The 17,020-nt window shown below is 44.8% G+C and overlaps 1 protein-coding gene across 1 annotated transcript in view; it reads left to right on the forward strand.

Moving 5' to 3' along the window:
- The window catches only part of LAMC1 (laminin subunit gamma 1), a 124,040-nt gene that overhangs the window by 63,215 nt on the left and 43,805 nt on the right, over nucleotides 1-17,020 (forward strand). The window contains exon 2 of the mRNA XM_004767975.3: nucleotides 16,065-16,369. Within this exon, the coding sequence (XP_004768032.3) occupies nucleotides 16,065-16,369 (305 nt within the window). The remainder of the gene's footprint in view (nucleotides 1-16,064; nucleotides 16,370-17,020) is intronic.

Consider the following 17,020-nt stretch of genomic DNA (forward strand, 5'->3'; position numbering starts at 1 on the left):
CAGCTAGATGTGGACAGAGATGGAGGCGTATTTGTTTAGAGCCTGGAGATGGAAGGGTGTCAGCTTTGTGGACATAGAACCCAAGAGTTCTCTTTTTCTCATCCAGAGATGGAAACAATTATTTGACAACCCTATGCGCATTCATTAGAAAGCTTTCACCTTAAAAATTGTACCTTTATTTCTGTTATCCCTTTGCAAGTTGTTCGCTATAAACATTCACCTGCATCCGGGAATATAGGACTTGACCAAGCACAGAATATTGGCAGAAGCCCTGTGTAGGTGCAGACAATTATCTAGTTCTTTCTAGAATTGAAGTTAATTGGAAATCAGCTGACATTTCCTGTCTCTGATGTCATTTGTCTTTTTGAGATCCTTTCTTACGGCATTTTTAGCATTCCTCCAGAATGTTCCTGTAAGAAAAGAAAGTATTAAAAAGACCTGGTGAGAGAGGTCTGCTTAGAAACGTTGCTGACAGGTAGGGTCGTAAAATCAAGCAGTTTTTTGGATCTGGACATTACAGTTCATCTTGTCAAGCTCTTTGTTTTACAGAAGAGAAAAACGAACGTACGGTTCTCCTTACTCTCTAGTATAGTATGTCTCTCACTTTGCATTTTAATGATTTGTGTCTTCCCTTACAGATCATATGGAATTACTTTAGGACATGGAGTGAGTCTTATTTCTTCCTGGTATCTTCAGTGCCTAAACAGCCACCTGGCATGCGGTTCATTTTAGCATATTTCTGCAAAATGGATAAATCATTGAATGAAGGACCAAACAACAAACCAGGCTTACCTAGGCCACTGTCTTTCTTGTGTGGGATAGCTGCTTATTTTATGAGTCAGACGTTTTTCTCCCTTTAAAAGACAGCCAAAATGTACCTCGATGTGAAGGGACAGCTGGGTAAGACAAGACCTCTGAGTCCTCAGAGGGTCACTCTCAATGTCTGCGTGTGTGTGAAGGTCACTCTCATGTCTGTGTGTGTGTGAAGATCACTCTCATGTCTGCACGTGTATATGTGGGCATAGCAACAAAATATACAAAAGTAAAAGATAATTCCAGGTACTGATAATCCGTGAAAACAGTGCCGTGAACATGAGATTTGGAGTTTGCCAACTCCATATTGAGAATCTCCAACATGAGAATGGAGTTTCCCAATAAATAACCAGATGTCTCCTCTTCAGTAGAAGTCTAACCCCCAGCACCATGCATTAGTCCATCCATCCCACAGAGAGGAAATCCTTGCCACTACCCTGAAGACTTACCGCATGCTCCTGGTTGAAGCTCTTCTGGAACCAGAGCTGCTAAAAAGAGTTCTAAAAAGTTCTAAAAAGAACTTTGGAAGGTTTGGTTTATCCTCTGAAGGATGCCATAGTTCACGAATGGAATTTTTGTCCTTTTATTTACCTTTAGAAAAAGGGGTTTTTCCTTTGCTCCTGTTGAAGGCTGCCCCAAAAAGGCTCTTTTAGAAATATTGTCCTGGTTTTAAAATAACTGGAAGAAGGTCTTAAAGGCATCATCTTAAACTTTGTCAGGGACTAGAAAACATTGCATTGCAGAATTCTGACCCGCTGTGTGTAATAGATGAGTCAGTCCAGTAGACACATATTTATTGAGCACCTGGTTTGTGTCAAGTACAGTGCCCGAGGGACGGTGGGCTACAGCTCCCTTATGTCATAGCGATCGATTTAGTGATTTAGTGAGCTGCAACTCGCACTTTTAACAAATAAAATGGAGAATAGAACAGAGCATCAGGTAGCACCGTAGGGAATTGTGTGTTCAGGGTTGCGATATAAGGTGTTTGTTGTTGTGTTGTTTTGTCATGGGCAGAAAAACTTAAAAAATTTTGCTGTTGTAGAGGATACCCAAAAAGTACAGATGGATTCCTTTGCTTGTGAGTAAGTTACTCTCTTGTAGGGTAAAAGAAATTTACGCAAAGAAGTAATACTAAGTACTGAATTCTGCGGTTTGGGTAGGAGGTGCCACGTGTTCGGAAAAGTAAGATGGTAACACAAGTGTCATGGAGACCATAGTACTTGAACTCAACCTGGAAAGATCGGTAGGGTTTGCAGGAGTAAAGGCTGGAGGGTGACTCTGGGGCGACAAATGGTACGTGGATGGAAACCATGGCAAAGCTGGTCCGGAGGTTTTCGTTTATGCTGGAGACTGTTAGGAAACGGCTTGAAGGTACAAAATGAAGCAGAGTTGTTCGGATTTATGAATCCCTTGCAATAACATGTCTAAGGAATTTGCACCAGATCAAATAACTTGCACAGATTGGTAAGCTGGAGAGTGAGAGGATGTAGGATGTGTTTATATGGTATTTTCCTGCTCCTTCCAATTCCTTTTTGGTCCTGTGGTTCCTAAGGGAATGTCTTCCAGGTGGGTGTCAGATACCAAGTCATTGGCATCAGATCAAAGAGAACTAGAAAAGACTTTGGCTGTCCTCCAAAATGTAAATAGAAAGGTAGAACAAGCCCCATTGTGGTGCGTGTGAAACACTCCCCTGGATGAGAACTGTAGCGCTGTCTGTTTGAAATATGGTGAAGGGTAGATTTGAAGAACATTTCTTCTGATAGCGCTGCTAAATGTTTGCTCTCAGTGTAGAAGCGAAAGCAGATAAGAAAGGCTTATGTTTTTGAAGTACTAGGAATCTGACTGACCTATCCGAAGTATGCTATGTGAATAATTGGTCAGATGGTCTTCTTGCCTTAGACATCCTCTCACTGGAGAGGGATGGGATATTCATAATGTATAAAAACAGCTCCAGTCATGATCATAAAAAGTGTCTTCTCACTGGAAAGGGATATTGAAAACTCTTGACTACTTTTTAATGGAAGAGAAATGTAAAACAAGTTTCTGGAAGCATAATGTACATTCAAGGGAAGGTGATTTAACTAGAAAAAAGCATATTTGAACACAACTATTTAATTTTTAACACTAAATATGCCAGTAATTTAGATCGGCTTCTGGATGAAAGTTTCGATTCTTATCGTGGTAGATTATCCAATGTTCTAAACTTAAGGCTATCCTAGGGGATATTCAGTGTTCAAGTCTTTAGAAAAAATAAGCACATGTTCACATCTGGGAGTGCAAGATTGTTTACAAATAGTCTGGGGAGATTGCGTAGATGTTAGATTTCGGCGTGGCCACAGTTTAATCAGGAACGCAATAGAGAGTTCAAGCACAGCTCATGAGAGATGAAGCTATGTGAAGAGCATAAACTCTGGTTTCTAAAAGGTAGTGTATAGGCGTGCGTTTCCATGCCTCTGCAGATGAATGAAAAATGAAGAAGAGGGTATTCATTTATCCTTATCTTAGGAAGGCATCTGCGCACAATCAGTTGCTTGTGGACAGAGCGCCAGCTGGCAGAGGATTTTCATGATGTAAACTGTCCATCCGCTTAGAAGAGCAGAAGCACAAGGAGGCCTGTGTGAAGGACTGAATTCCTACCCAGAGGACAATGGAGGGAGGTTCTAGCAGAGATCTGAATGGGATCTACTTGCATTTTCCACTTTATTTGCAGTTATCAACACGTCATTTTTCCTTCTGTTCCAGTGGTGATACGCTGTTGAGCTGATGTCTCCATTTCCCTCTTTTCATTGCTCTTAACTGCTCAGTAAGTCTCCACTTGGGTGGGTTCCAGAGGGGGCACCCCTGGAAAAATGGTCCTACTTTTTACAGCACTGCTATCTCCTCTGTCTTTCTGCTTGGTTGTTTTATTTTTGTGGGCTGTAGAGGTAATTGTAGATTTGATTTCTGAAATAAATTACAGCCCCTCTTTTTTTATTTTAAAGATTTTATTTATTTGTCAGAGGAAGAGAGAAAGAGAACACAAACACAGAGCAGGCAGAGGGAGAAGCAGGCTCCCCACCGAGCATGGAGGCTGACGTGTAGGATTCCATTCCAGGATCCTGGGATCATAACCCACTCCCAAGGCACACACTTAACCGGCTGAGCCACCCAGGCGTCCGTCCATCCCTCCTCTTTTAACTGATGACCTTTCTGCCTGTTTGTTTGCCAGGAAAGAAAAAGGGGGCACTTTTTTTTTCCCCCCTATGAAGTAATAAGTAATTCTTGTATCAGATATATTGGAATTGTTACTAATCTTGTAAAATTTCTGAATAAACTTTCTGCATATTTTCTGTGGCAATAGAAGAAAAATTCTGGTTTCCTTGGACCAGATTTTAAAACAGTATGGCCTGCAGGCGAGACAGAAGAGGTTTTAGTAGAAATCTCTGTTCCTACAGTCTCTGATTTCTTAGATCAGGATTGACAACTGCTTTCTTTGCAAGACCACGTAGTAAATATTGTAGGCCGTGCATGCTCTCTCAAAATTGCTCACCTCTCCCCTTTTAAGCCGAAAGCAGCCAGAGACAGAGTGCAAATGAATGGGCGTGGCTTTGTTCCAGGAAAGCTATTTACAAAATAGCTCGGTTCAGTCTGCAGGTTCCAGTTTGTCAACCTTGAATTCTAAACGACTAAATATGTGTCCTAAGGCTGGAGTCTGGAAGGAGATGGGATCAGTTACTTCAAAGTATTTCTGAAATGAAAAGAAAGCACTCCCTGTAGATGAGATGCGAATGCTCTGAGAGTACGGAAAATCCAGAATATCAATTGGATATTGATACTGATATCCAGAATTGATATTCTGGATTTTAGACTGGTCTTTTACTTCCTCAGTCTCTATCTCCCCCTTTTCTCTCCCTTGCCTCTCTTCCTCCTTCCTCTCTGCTCCTCTCCCTCTCTCCGGCATCAAAATGAATTCCTGAATACTGTGCTCTTAAGTCTCCCTTCACATATACATAATTATTACTATATAGTTATAATGTGTGTGTGTATATATATATATAAAATATTACATTATATATTAATTTATATATTAGTACCTGAAATTTCTTCTCTGAGAAGTAAAGATTTTCTGCACCGGTCTTGAGCCAACAGAACGTAACACCCTCCCTGAAAAATGCCAACATTATTGACACAGACTGGATGAAACAAGTCTAGGCTTTCACACAAAGCAGAAAAAGTGTTTTCTTATCTTTCTGAGTGTACCGAAGCAGAAGTGAATTCTTGGCTTCCAGATTTGCTTCTTGCCATTGAGAATTGCTGTTGTTTTTGTTATCATTTTATTAAGTATTAGTAATTGTCCGGAGAAGGAAGGAGGAAGTACAGGAGCAAGAGGGGTTGGGGAATTTGGTTTAAGGGCATCTTGACCGGTATCTGCATGGAAAGAATAGCGCTGTGAAACCCCAGCAGCAGGCAAGCTTTCTCAAAAATCAGTGTATTTCTACTTCCTTGGGAAGTGGGCCCTCAAGGGTACATATTGGCCAGCAGAGGAAACTGGCATGGAGAAAAATGTTGGGGAGTTGGGATTCAGCTGGTCCAGTCACCCAGCTCCTGGGAGGAGAAGTGATCAGCCCTTATGAGTGTACCGTCTGAACGTGGCTTCAGAAAGACGGCTGTGATTCTGCTTCGCCGCTCATGCCTGCACAGTTAACACTTGCAATAAATTTCACCTCGAAATCCTGACGTGTGAAAATCATAGTTACCACTCATGGGAGCCCAAGTTCATTCCATAGGGCAGCGCCAAGCTCAGAACTCTTTTCCTGCCCAACTCTTTTTGAAGGGTGAGAACCGAGATAAGAAAGAGTTGACAGTCGGGCAATATTCCTCCCATGTAGTTAATTATACATAAAACTCATCCAGGGTGCTTTTGAAAATACGGATTTGGGAACTCACCCAGAACTTAATAGAAATGGAACTTCTGGGGATGAGACTCAACAATTTTCACTTTTTCATAAGTTTTCTACTTTCCCAGATTCTGACAGGCTGTCCTTACCAGGGGCCAGTGGTGGAAGCTTACCCTGGGCTGGCTCTACTGGGGAGTGGCCTTCCAGAGCTCCTGTGGTTGTGAACCGTTTGGATACCAGATAGCTCTTTAATCTAGACACTTACAGTGACCACTGTTAATTCCATTATTTATTCTCTCTTGAGGGACGTCTTTGAGAAGTCTTACAGAACTTCGCTGTGGGCCAGAGTGGGTGTCCCTTACACGCTCTCCTCCATCTCCACCACCGGGGAAGAGCCGTACTGTTTTGTTGTGACGGATCGTTCTCATCGACATGACATGCACTGTCTTCCCACCTTAAAGAGCAGTTTCTCCTGGAAACCCCTCTTCTCTCCTCCATCTACCACCTTCTTTCTTTTTCTTTTTTTTCCCCTAAAGATTTTATTTATTTATTGGACAGAGAGAGAGATCACAAGTAGGCAGAGAGGCAGGCACAGAGAGAGGAGGAAGCAGGCTCCCCGCTGAGCAGAGAGCCCGGTGTGGGGCTCCATCCCAGAACCCTGGGATCATGACCTGAGCCAAAGGCAGAGGCTTAACCCACTGAGCCACCCAGGCACCCCCCACCTTATTTCTTGATAGCAGAAGAACCTGGAAAATTGTCTTTATTCCCTGTCTCCAATCCTGTCTTCTCTGACCACATTCCCCCTACACTTTCCTTCTTCGCTCTTACTTCAGCCACACCGGCCTCATGACCCTTCCCCAGGTCTTGCCGGCATTGTCCTGCCCGAGAGTATTTGCACTTGTCCTTCCTAGAATGCTCTTCCCTCCATGTCTCTTTCATTTCTTCACATGTCCCCTTAGCCAGGTGTCTGACGACAGTGTATTTATAAATGGCACTTCTCTGTGCTTTCCATCTCCCCTTTGTTCTTCATTGTGTCATTTATCATCTAACACACAACATTTTTGTTTTGTGATTGTCATTTATCCCTTACCTACCCCACTCCCTACTGTGCTGTCATCCCCGCAATTTTGGGACCTTGTCTGTCTGATTCTCCACCTGAGCCCCAGTGCTCGCTAAGTATTTGCTGAATGAATGGAAGGATTTGGACTTGAAATTATTAAGACCAATTGGGCTATTATCCTTGACCTAATGGGTGGCTGAGGTAGGAAATCAAACAACTGTGAAAACTGAGAGAGATATTTTAGCCTTTAACATATTGTATGGTGTCTGTAGTTATTTCTTCTATTTCTTCTTTCTTACTATTATACAAATATAATTGATCTAGGGGGAATAAGGGACAAGTTTATTAGGAATTAAAGAAACTGGAAACCAGAAAAGGCATTCTCACAAAATGAAGGATTGAGTATTCCAAATAGCTTGGTCGACTTTCGCTTAAATTCACCTAGCGAGTAGTTGTTGAGTAAATAAAATACACTGTTGGTCAACTTCCTATGACTTTGCGGGGAGGGGTGGAGTCATCTTTGTCTGTCATCACACCGTGTAACTGTAGATTAGGATCCTTTCTTTCAAATTTTCTCACTCTTCTTTTACCATTTTTTACTTTTCTGTTGATGAAAGCCCAAAATTAGTCAATTCTCAATAGTGTGTGAATGTTACAGAACAAGACTTAAGCTTCTCGTGAAATCATGTGTCTTTTTTCTTTTCCACATCTTAACAATTAGACATTTTTAAAGTATGGGTTCCTTGCACCTTGTGTATTTGTTGCCTCGTTATGTCTTGATTTTATTTCCTTAGTATTATAATTAACTACTTTCCCTGTGGAATTCCATTAAATTCCACTTGTCAGTCAATTCCTTGTTGGAATTCTGTTGTTCAGCAGAGTGGATTTTTTGCCTCTTTTTGGATGAGTGGGAGTAAATGCTGGCTTCATTCCTTTAGCTTGGCTCAAGGATTGCAGGCATGCCTGTGACCCACTAGCCTGAATTAGGGCTGCTGTTGAGTCTTATAAACACGAGGTTGGGGTTAATAAGGCATAGGCCCAGTTTCTGGCTTGGAATCTTACTTGGGAATTTGTGTCTTCTGGTGAAAGTTTCAAATAAAATTATAAAGATAGACAAATTAGGATAAGTTTATTTTGTGTCTAAATAATAGGAAAGATTTCTCTTTAACAGTGATTTGTACCTATTTGAAAGTCCTCTCCAAGACTGTTCAGATATTCTAGTCTTCGGATATTCTAGCCATTCTCTGTTCAGAGAATGGATGTCTGATCTCATATTTAATTGGCATGTTACGCCAAATCACGTTTGACCCTTCAGTTTGCTGGAGAGTATGTGGCATTTCTGGGGTATTGCAGGTGGGTAATACAAGCAGGAAGATTTTATTTTTTGAGGATTGTTATACTAGGTTGGTGCCGTGGTCTTATTTACCAGTAGCACCAAGAGCTAGTTTGTAGGAGGAGTGGTAGGAAGAGACTAGAACTGTCTTCTTTGGCTTAAATTTTAAATTGGTACTTTATGGAAACATCTAGTTTTCCTAAGATTTTAGGTTTATCTTCCCCCAAATCATGCCAGTCAACTTCAGAACCTTACCCCCCCCCCATAGCTCCATTGTTACAACCATAGCACTGTTTTTGTAAACAGCTTTGGCATAGAGTTTTAGCTTTAAAAAAAAAACAAACATTTAATTAATTTGTTTATTAGAGTATGGGGGATGGGCAGAGGGAGCGAAAGGGAGAGAGAACTTCAAGCAGACTCCATGCTGAGCACAGAGCCCAACTCTGGGTTCGATCTCACGACCCTGAGATCAGGACCTGAGCCAGACAAGAGTTTGATGCCTAACTGTCTGAACCACCCAGGCAACCCTAGAATTTTAGCTTTTAAAAGAACTCTGACAGGTAATCTGCTACCCACCTCATTCTCCCTCTGTGCAGTCTCTTTCTCAAATGAATGGATAAAATATTTTTTAAAAAAATAGGGTAACTGGGTGAGTCAGTCAGTTAAGCATCTGCCTTCAGCTCAGGTCACGACCTTGGGATCTTGGGATGGAGTCTCGTGCCAAGCTCTCCACTCAGTGGGGAGTCTGTTTCTCCCTCTCTCTCTGTGCTCTCTTTCAAATGAATGGGTAAAATCTTAAAAAAAAAGAAAGAAGAGAACTCTAATGTGATTATGTTCACTGGTTCTTTGCCTGCCTGCTTTGTGGATTTCATCATGGCAGTTTGCAGTTGGGACTTTCCATAGTCTGGTGCTGCTAATCTCAGCATGTCCTGTCAGGACGGAGGCTCATGTGCGATAGCACGTGTATTCAGGAATTTTGGGCTATTGAAACATTTATTCATTTGAATATCAATTACACTTCTCAAATTTAAGTTCCATTGCATTTGCTTTAATGAATTAAATTTAAAAGGACTATTTTATACAAAGCTGTGCAGGTTGCTTGTCCTCAGTTCCTAAGTTGCACGGACTGAGATGTTCTTCACATGGAATTGTCCCCTGGCCCTGTTGGCATTTAGCTGACTGACAGAGAGAGGAGCACTGACATTTAGGGAAAAGCCATGGGAGAGTAAGTTATTGAAAACGATATTATTATCAAATTATTTTGAGGATGAGTTTTAGACAATAGAAATGAGCTTTTCGGCAGACAGGCAGAACTGGGTTTTCTAGAGGTTGGCATGAACTCTGTGTACCCATATCACTTCCACACGTTCTGTGTGTGACTGTTCATCTTTCTGCTTTCTGGTCACCCATCTGTGTCTACTTCGGGATCCCACATTCAGCATGAACTTGGCCCTGGGTCATCTTGACTGGCCAGGCGGTGTTTGTACCATCTGTCCGCTGAGGTGGAATGATAACAGCTGGTACGCAGCTGGACACATTGTCCTGGGAACTCTTATTTCAACCAGCGGTTATACTAACAAAAATGAAAATGTTTTCAGATCGCTGCTTTCTGTGACTACTGTTTGTGTTAACTGTTTGTGTTTGGAGAATCCCATCGCGTAGCCTAAACGTCTACCCTCTCTAATTGACTTTAGGTACTACAACCATATTACAGGCTTTATATTGCTAAGATCAAGCTTGACTTCAAGGAGAACAGTCCTTTTCTGACTGTAAGGAGTTAGTACATGGGAACAATAGTGAATCAGTGACTCCTAACTTAATACTGTAGAATGAACTAGTTTTCTTCATTGAATTCAGGCCACGGAAGGGCATTTTGAAGTTTCGTGAAATTCTATATAGCCATTGTCATTCATGACTTCACTGTACAGGGGGCTGTTTCACAAGATCCTCATGGAATTCTTCTGAGCTGCACATAACAGAGAAGCATTTATATTCCCAGGCAGTCAGTACTTGAAGCCAATTCTAAGACAGGAAGGGTTTCTCCCCTACTCAGAGAGATTAGAAATACTTCACCACGTAGGAGGCTTAAGCAGAATTCCTTGGCTTGGCCCCGCGTGAACAAAGGCTGGCTTCTCATTGTGCAGACGGCCCCCTCCCCTCCTGTCATTGCCCCAGCCAGCACCAACTGAAGGATGCGGGGCAGGAAGTATTAGTTAATTTTGTGCGCCTCATTCTAAACATCTGTACTTGAGTTTTTGTTTATGGAAGGAATGGGGCAGGAGGAGGGGGAAATGCAATGGAACATTCAGAAGCTAAATATTTTCCCGAGGGTGTGTATATCCATGGTCGGTCTTCAGGCTCATGAATGCAAGGCAAAGGGCAGAAGATGTTCTCGTTGTGCAAGTGGCTGAAGACTTTCTAGACGTCTGCTTGCTGACTTTCTTCATTGTTTGACTTGGCCTCTTTATCTTAAAGTCATACTGTCTACGTCCACATGCTCCCACAGTGTAAAAATAGTAGACCACCTATCATTGGACTGGTAATTAGAAGACTCGGTCTTGTGTTCTATTTATCTATTTACCATTTAGACTGTTTTACTTTGTCCACTGTGAAATGAGTAGGATGGAGAGGTAAAGAGTCGGGAGATGGCGAGGGAGAGAGAGAATGAGGGTAAGCATACTTGAAGGGTCTCACTGGCAGCTGTTTAATGGAGTGAAACCCAGCTCCTTGGTTTCCCAGTTCTTGATTATCCATGACCACAGGTGATGGTTGGTAGATAACTCAAGACTTGACCCTTCTCCATTTTCTGTATCGGTGTCCCGATTTTTTCAGATTAGATTCCAAGTTCCTTGAAGTAATTTCAGTCCCCTTGTCTCTTATCTATAAAGCAGGGTGCAAAGAAGGGGACCATTAAAAATTACACCTGTACAAAGATGCCTGCACAAAGTCATGACCTCCTCCCCTTGTCTCAGCAGCCCTGTCTCTGCCCGGCAGGTCTTCTTTTCCTCTGGTCCGCTTCCTCTGCTGGCCTCTGCAGTGGCTCTTATGAAGTCTGTCCCCTCTCTGCAGATACTCCCCACTGGCTTTGCTCTCAACTCCTCCCCCTTAGCAGGTACCTTTGATTTTCACTGCACAGAAAAGATAAAGTCATCACAACTCTTTCATCTTCCATGTGCTAACACCTATTCGGTCACTTACGTTTGCACTCAGCTGGAAAGCAAGGGTGCGAGGTTTCTCCTGATGAGGCAGTTCTTATTGCCCAGCCTTGTTTCCATGTCGAGCCTTGCCCCTTTCCGTTGACTTGAGCACAAAAACGTGTAATACAGACTCCTCCCTTCTATCTCAAAAAAACAAAAAAAGAAAGAAAAATTCCTGGAACCCAGCATCCTACCCCACCGCTGCCCTCCTGCCCTTCAACCCCGTGTCACTGACCGCACTCCGCTGAGTCTGCTGTCCTGCCTCGGATCTGCGGTTCATCTTCAATCCCACCCACCCTGTCCACGGGGCCCGGAGTGCAGCGGTGACACTGAGTACAGCGGTGACAGTGGACATCACAGTCACTGCCTTACATGACTCTTCGCGTATTGTAACACCGTTGATGACTTCCTCCTCAAGTGCTCTTGGTTTCCATGTTTGTCTCGTTTACTTGCCGTCCCCTCTCCAGCCCCACGGCCTCCCCTACAGGCCTCCACCTGCGGTCTGTGCTTTAAATGTCGACGCCCCTCAGAGCCATCTCCAAAGTCCGCTCTCTCCTCACTCCGCATCCTTGCTGGAGTGGAGAGACTGTGACTCAGACGGCTCTCTTGGGGTTCCGGACCACTCACCTCCAATTCCCTACCAGACATTTCCTCTTGTCAGATGATCTACAGACACCTCAAAGCTAGGACATGCAAGACGGAACTCCTCTTCCCATCCCGCGCCCCTCCCCCTCCTCTTCCCATCCCGCGCCCCTCCCCCGCCTCCGGTCCTGCCTAACCTCCTCGGTCCTGTCTGACAGGGGACCCGTCTACTCTCCTTCTGCTTGTTTTTAAATGAGAAAACGAAATACTATTTCTAATCCTTCCATCTTATTTCCAGCCAAGGAGCTTTGACCGTGAAACATGTCCACAGGCTAAAAGTAGAAGGGGGTTCAGAAGTGGCGCCCTCTCCCCCTTACTGTCCATCAGTTACTAAGTTACTCCTGAGGTCAGCCTCCTACACCTGACCCAGACGCACTCGCTTCGCTCCATCCCAGCTGACGCCACTGTCGCCTCCAGGACTCCTGCCGCATCTTCTTCACTGTTCCCTCCACTTTTAGTCCTGTCCCTTCCAACCTCCTCTCTACCCAGAGGCAGTGGCCAGAGTGATCTGACTTTTAGTCAGATCTGGGGGTGCCTGGGAGGCTCAGGCAGTAAGTGGCCAACTCTTGGTTTCAGCCCTAGTCATGATCTCAGGCATCGGGCTTCACACTCCGCGTGGAGTCTGCGTGGGGTTCTCTCTCCTTCCCTCTCCCTCCTCCTCTGCCCCTCCCTTGGCTCACATTCTCTGCCTCTCTCTTTCTCTCTCTCTCTCTCTCTCTCTCTCTCAAATAAATAAAATCTTAATAATAGTAAAAGTCAAATCTGCTTGTGTATTTCCCGTGTAAATGCCTCAGTGGCTCGCCATTGCCCTTAGGCAGGTGTTGCTCTTGAAGGTGGCCTCAGGCCCGGCCTGTGCTCCTTCCCGTGGAGCCCATGTCCAGCCACTCTCCAGCGCTTGCCGTAGTGCGCAACTCTAGCTCCTCAGTGATCGCTCCTCTGTGTGCTCTGGGCCTTTCATACGTGCTGTTTCATTTGCCTGGACAGCTGATCCCTGTTTGCTTAGGGAATTCCTCTGCATTCCTCAGGTCCCGAATGCAGATGTCACTTCTAGAAAATGTTTTTTGATGCCGCAAATCCAGCTTATGTGACTTTCCCCCATGCTCCCCAAACTTTGTGCATTTCCACCTTCAAAGCTCTCATCACACGGAATTGCCATCGCCTGGGTCCACTGCGGGATTGACCTGAACTCTGAGGGCAGTGCCTGTGGCTGTCTTGTCCTGTGGAATGTGTGAGCCTCTTTTGCCCATGGCCACTGAGCCCTTTTTCTTTTCCAACTATGGCTGTGGGTTGGAATGCAAAAGGCAGCTCTGGAAACAAGGCTTAGTGAGGTAGGGCCGGCCCCAGAAAACTCGTTTGCTTCCAAGTTGAACGCTAGCAAAGTTGCTTCCTCATGTCCTGTCCTGCCACCCGTTGCCTGGGGTCTGTGGCACCAGCGAGAGTGACCACATGAGCTGGCTTCTTTCAGAGGGTGGCTCTGTGGTGCAGATTTGGTGCGGGGACCACCGTACACCCTGCTCCACTTTATCTTCTCTCCTTTGATACAGTCTCCTGCAGGTTGAGTTGTTAAAGAACAATGAGATGTCAGACACGGAGACAGAGTAGAAAAGCAGGGGTAATCTGTAACGCCCAGATTAGTGAGGAAGCCTTTGAACATCCCAAACCACCTGTTCCTGAATAAAACTTGATTGTTTTACCATTCCAGCATGTCTTACCTAGTCTTTGGAATGCCATAGATGCTACAGTGTAAATCCACACCCTCATTCAAGGGTAACATTTTAACATGTTTGATACAGTAAAGAGATAGAGGTTACATTTTCATTCTTCTAACAGGTGGTATAGGGGATTTGCGAAACCTGTGTCTCCTCAAACTGTTGTACTGCATCTGGGGTAGAAGATCCAGATCTGTATGTGGTTCTCTAGCAACTCTACGTAGTCCCTGGGACAATCAGACCCTTATATGTGAACATATCCAGGATCCTAATTCAGGAATTTTCTTCTAAACTCTATTATGAATAATGCCTTATGTGTGTATAGAGTTTTACAGTTAACCAGGTACATGCAAGATCTTAATTTGACCTTCCAACAGCTCTTTGAGGTAGGTGGCTCAGGGGTCATCCCCCACATTCTTGCAGAGGAGAAAATGGCCAAGCAGAAATCACACAGCTAGTAACTGAAGGAGCTAGGCCCTGAGCTCGGGCCTCACAGTGCCCAGTCCTGTGTTCTTTCCATCATGCCACACACCTCCGTGTTCAAGATTGTGTGTGTGTGTGAATGTATTTCGGGTGTATGGGGGAATTAATCAGACTTCTCCTTTAAGATCTGGATCACTTAAGAAATAGGTATAGCTCATCATCTTAGTTTTATTGCGGATACTACAGGATTAAAGAATGGAATACGTGACTTATGTGGACACGTGACAGGTGGGCGTTCAGCTCTCCCCCTTCCCCACCTCTGCAGCCCAGCTGGACTCATCCATGCGGTCCCCATCTGGTAGTAGGACAGCCGCAGGCCTCCCTGGCACAGAGGCAGACGCGCTGTGTTGCATTGCGGTGCGCAGGAGAGGAGAGGGGCCCTCAGGCAGGCAGCTGGAGAGTGAGCTGAGGAGATTCCAGGCCACCTGTGACCCTCCCTCCCTCTCCCCTGCGGATGGGTGGGCACAAGGAAGTAAGAGGTTAGCAGGAGTTCCTTGGCAACCCTTCTGAGAGGGTTCAGGAGTTCCTCTTCTCTGGGCTTTGTAGGGGAGGATGAGGATGGTGCTTCCTGCAGAATTAATTCCCTTGGGAAGGAAAGACTGTAAGCTCCTCGAGGGCAAGGACCTCTTAAGTCTAACACATCCTGTCCTCCGAACTGTATAGCATAGGACTGAACATGTAGTTGTGCCCAACAAATACTTGCTGACCAATCTGTGATCTTCACTATAGCATAGAGGTTGCAGAGAATAAATATTGTCAGAGATGGGAAGACCCAACTGGAGAACAGAAGGTGATCAAAAACATTTGCGCTCTTTTTGACCCACCTGAAGGCATGCTGGCTGGCAGCCAAACTGCCCCAGCCATCAGACTGTGCCCTCGCTGGCTGCCCCAGCCATCAGACTGTGCCCTCGCTGGCTGCCCCAGCCATCAGACTGTGCCCTCGCTGCCCCAGCAAGCTGTCTGAGGAGTGGCTCGTCCTCCAGAGACAGCAGCCCAGGGGCTCCCCCTTTTGCTGTCCTTGCCGGCTTGGTGCTCGGATCTTGCATATTCTTTGAACAAATGCAAACAACTTCTTTAACCCCACCCCCTCCTTTTTCTCTCTATCTCTTTTGTTTTTCTTTGTTCAGCTGCTGGAGGAATTTTTTTCTTCATTCCTGCTCTACTCCCTGCCTCATCTCTTAATCGCTCCTTTTCTCTTTTTCTTTCTGAAATTCCTCTCTTAACTTGGTAGATAAGTAGAAGAATACTGCTCGTGATAGTCTCCTGCATCAAGAAGTAACGTAATAGTTAAGGGAGGGAGTTTTTAAATACCTTGAAAGTTTCCAGGATACCCATCTAGAAAGCCGGCAGATACTTTGTTTGTAAATTAAATTGCTTTTGCTGAAGCACCAGCACTAAGAATAAGTGTACTTTTTGGGCGCCTGGGTGGCTCAGTGGGTTGGGCCGCTGCCTTCGGCTCAGGTCATGATCTCAGGGTCCTGGGATCGAGTCCCGCATCGGGCTCTCTGCTCAGCAGGGAGTCTGCTTCCCTTCCTCTCTCTCTGCCTGCCTCTCCGTCTACTTGTGATTTCTCTCTGTCAAATAAATAAATAAAATCTTCAAAAAAAAAAAAAAAAAAAAAAGAATAAGTGTACTTTTTAATGCAATTTTGATTTTGTTTAATTGTGTTAAGTACAGTGCTACCATTTTTCATGGCAAACAAGATTCCACCAATGCGTGTCTTAAATAAGCCAACTTGTGACCTAAACTGTAACTAGTCCTGTCTGTGGGAAAAGGCTCACTCTTTCCAGGTTTAGAATACCTATCGGACGCAACCAATGTATTGTGGGTTCTGGAACCATCTTCATCTAGGGCATATCTGTCCTTTGTAAGGGTCCTAAGCAAACTGGGAATAGAGGGAGTTTCGTTGCTTCATACGTATGACTTACCAACTTCATGTCTGTCCCACAGGAAAAGCTTTTGACATCACATATGTGCGCCTCAAGTTCCACACCAGCCGCCCTGAGAGCTTCGCCATTTACAAGCGCACACGGGAAGACGGGCCCTGGATTCCTTACCAGTACTACAGTGGCTCCTGCGAGAACACCTACTCCAAGGCAAACCGCGGCTTCATCAGGACAGGCGGAGACGAGCAGCAGGCCTTGTGCACTGATGAATTCAGTGACATTTCCCCTCTAACTGGGGGCAACGTGGCCTTTTCAACTCTAGAAGGAAGGCCCAGTGCCTACAATTTTGACAACAGCCCTGTGCTGCAGGTAATGGATCCAGAAGCTGACTCTGTAGCCCGCTGGTTCTCCCCTTGTGCATGCCGGAGGCGGGAAGACTGTTGTATGGGGGCCTGTGGTCCCACTTCCGGGGAAAGGGGTAGGAGTAGCAGCTGCCAGGCGGACGGTATTCTGCTCTCCTGAATATTCTCAGTATGTGAAGGAAAGCAGCTTTGGTCCTGCCACCCAGCTGATGTTCTTGTGTTCTCATGTACCTGCCAGTGTACTCTGGGATATAAACTGTAGAGATTTTTAAAAAAACTGAACAATTTAAATTCGGGTCTTTACTTGGCAGTGGAAACATTTTGCTTCTGACCTTTTGAAAAGAGTATTTGAATCTACCTGTTCTTTTCTTTTTCTTTCTTTCTTTCTTTTTTTTTTTTTTTTTTTAAGATTTTATTTGTTTGAGAGAGAGAGAGAGGGAGAGCTCGTGCATGTGCCAGCAGGCATGAGTGGGGGGAGGGGCCGAGGGAGGAGAGAAGCAGGCTCCCCACTGAGCAGGGAGCCCGCCCTGGAGCTCGATCCCAGGACCCCGAGATCATGACCTGAGCCGAAGGCAGATACTTAACTGACTGAGCCACCCAGGCGCCCCCTGAATCTATCCATTATTTTCACAACCTTCCTTATCTCTTTCATTTGACC

This window comes from Mustela putorius, unplaced genomic scaffold (genome assembly GCF_011764305.1).
Source record: "Mustela putorius furo isolate JIRA1106 unplaced genomic scaffold, ASM1176430v1.1 tig00537335_pilon_pilon_pilon, whole genome shotgun sequence".
In the NCBI taxonomy this organism is placed as follows: Eukaryota; Metazoa; Chordata; class Mammalia; order Carnivora; family Mustelidae; genus Mustela; species Mustela putorius.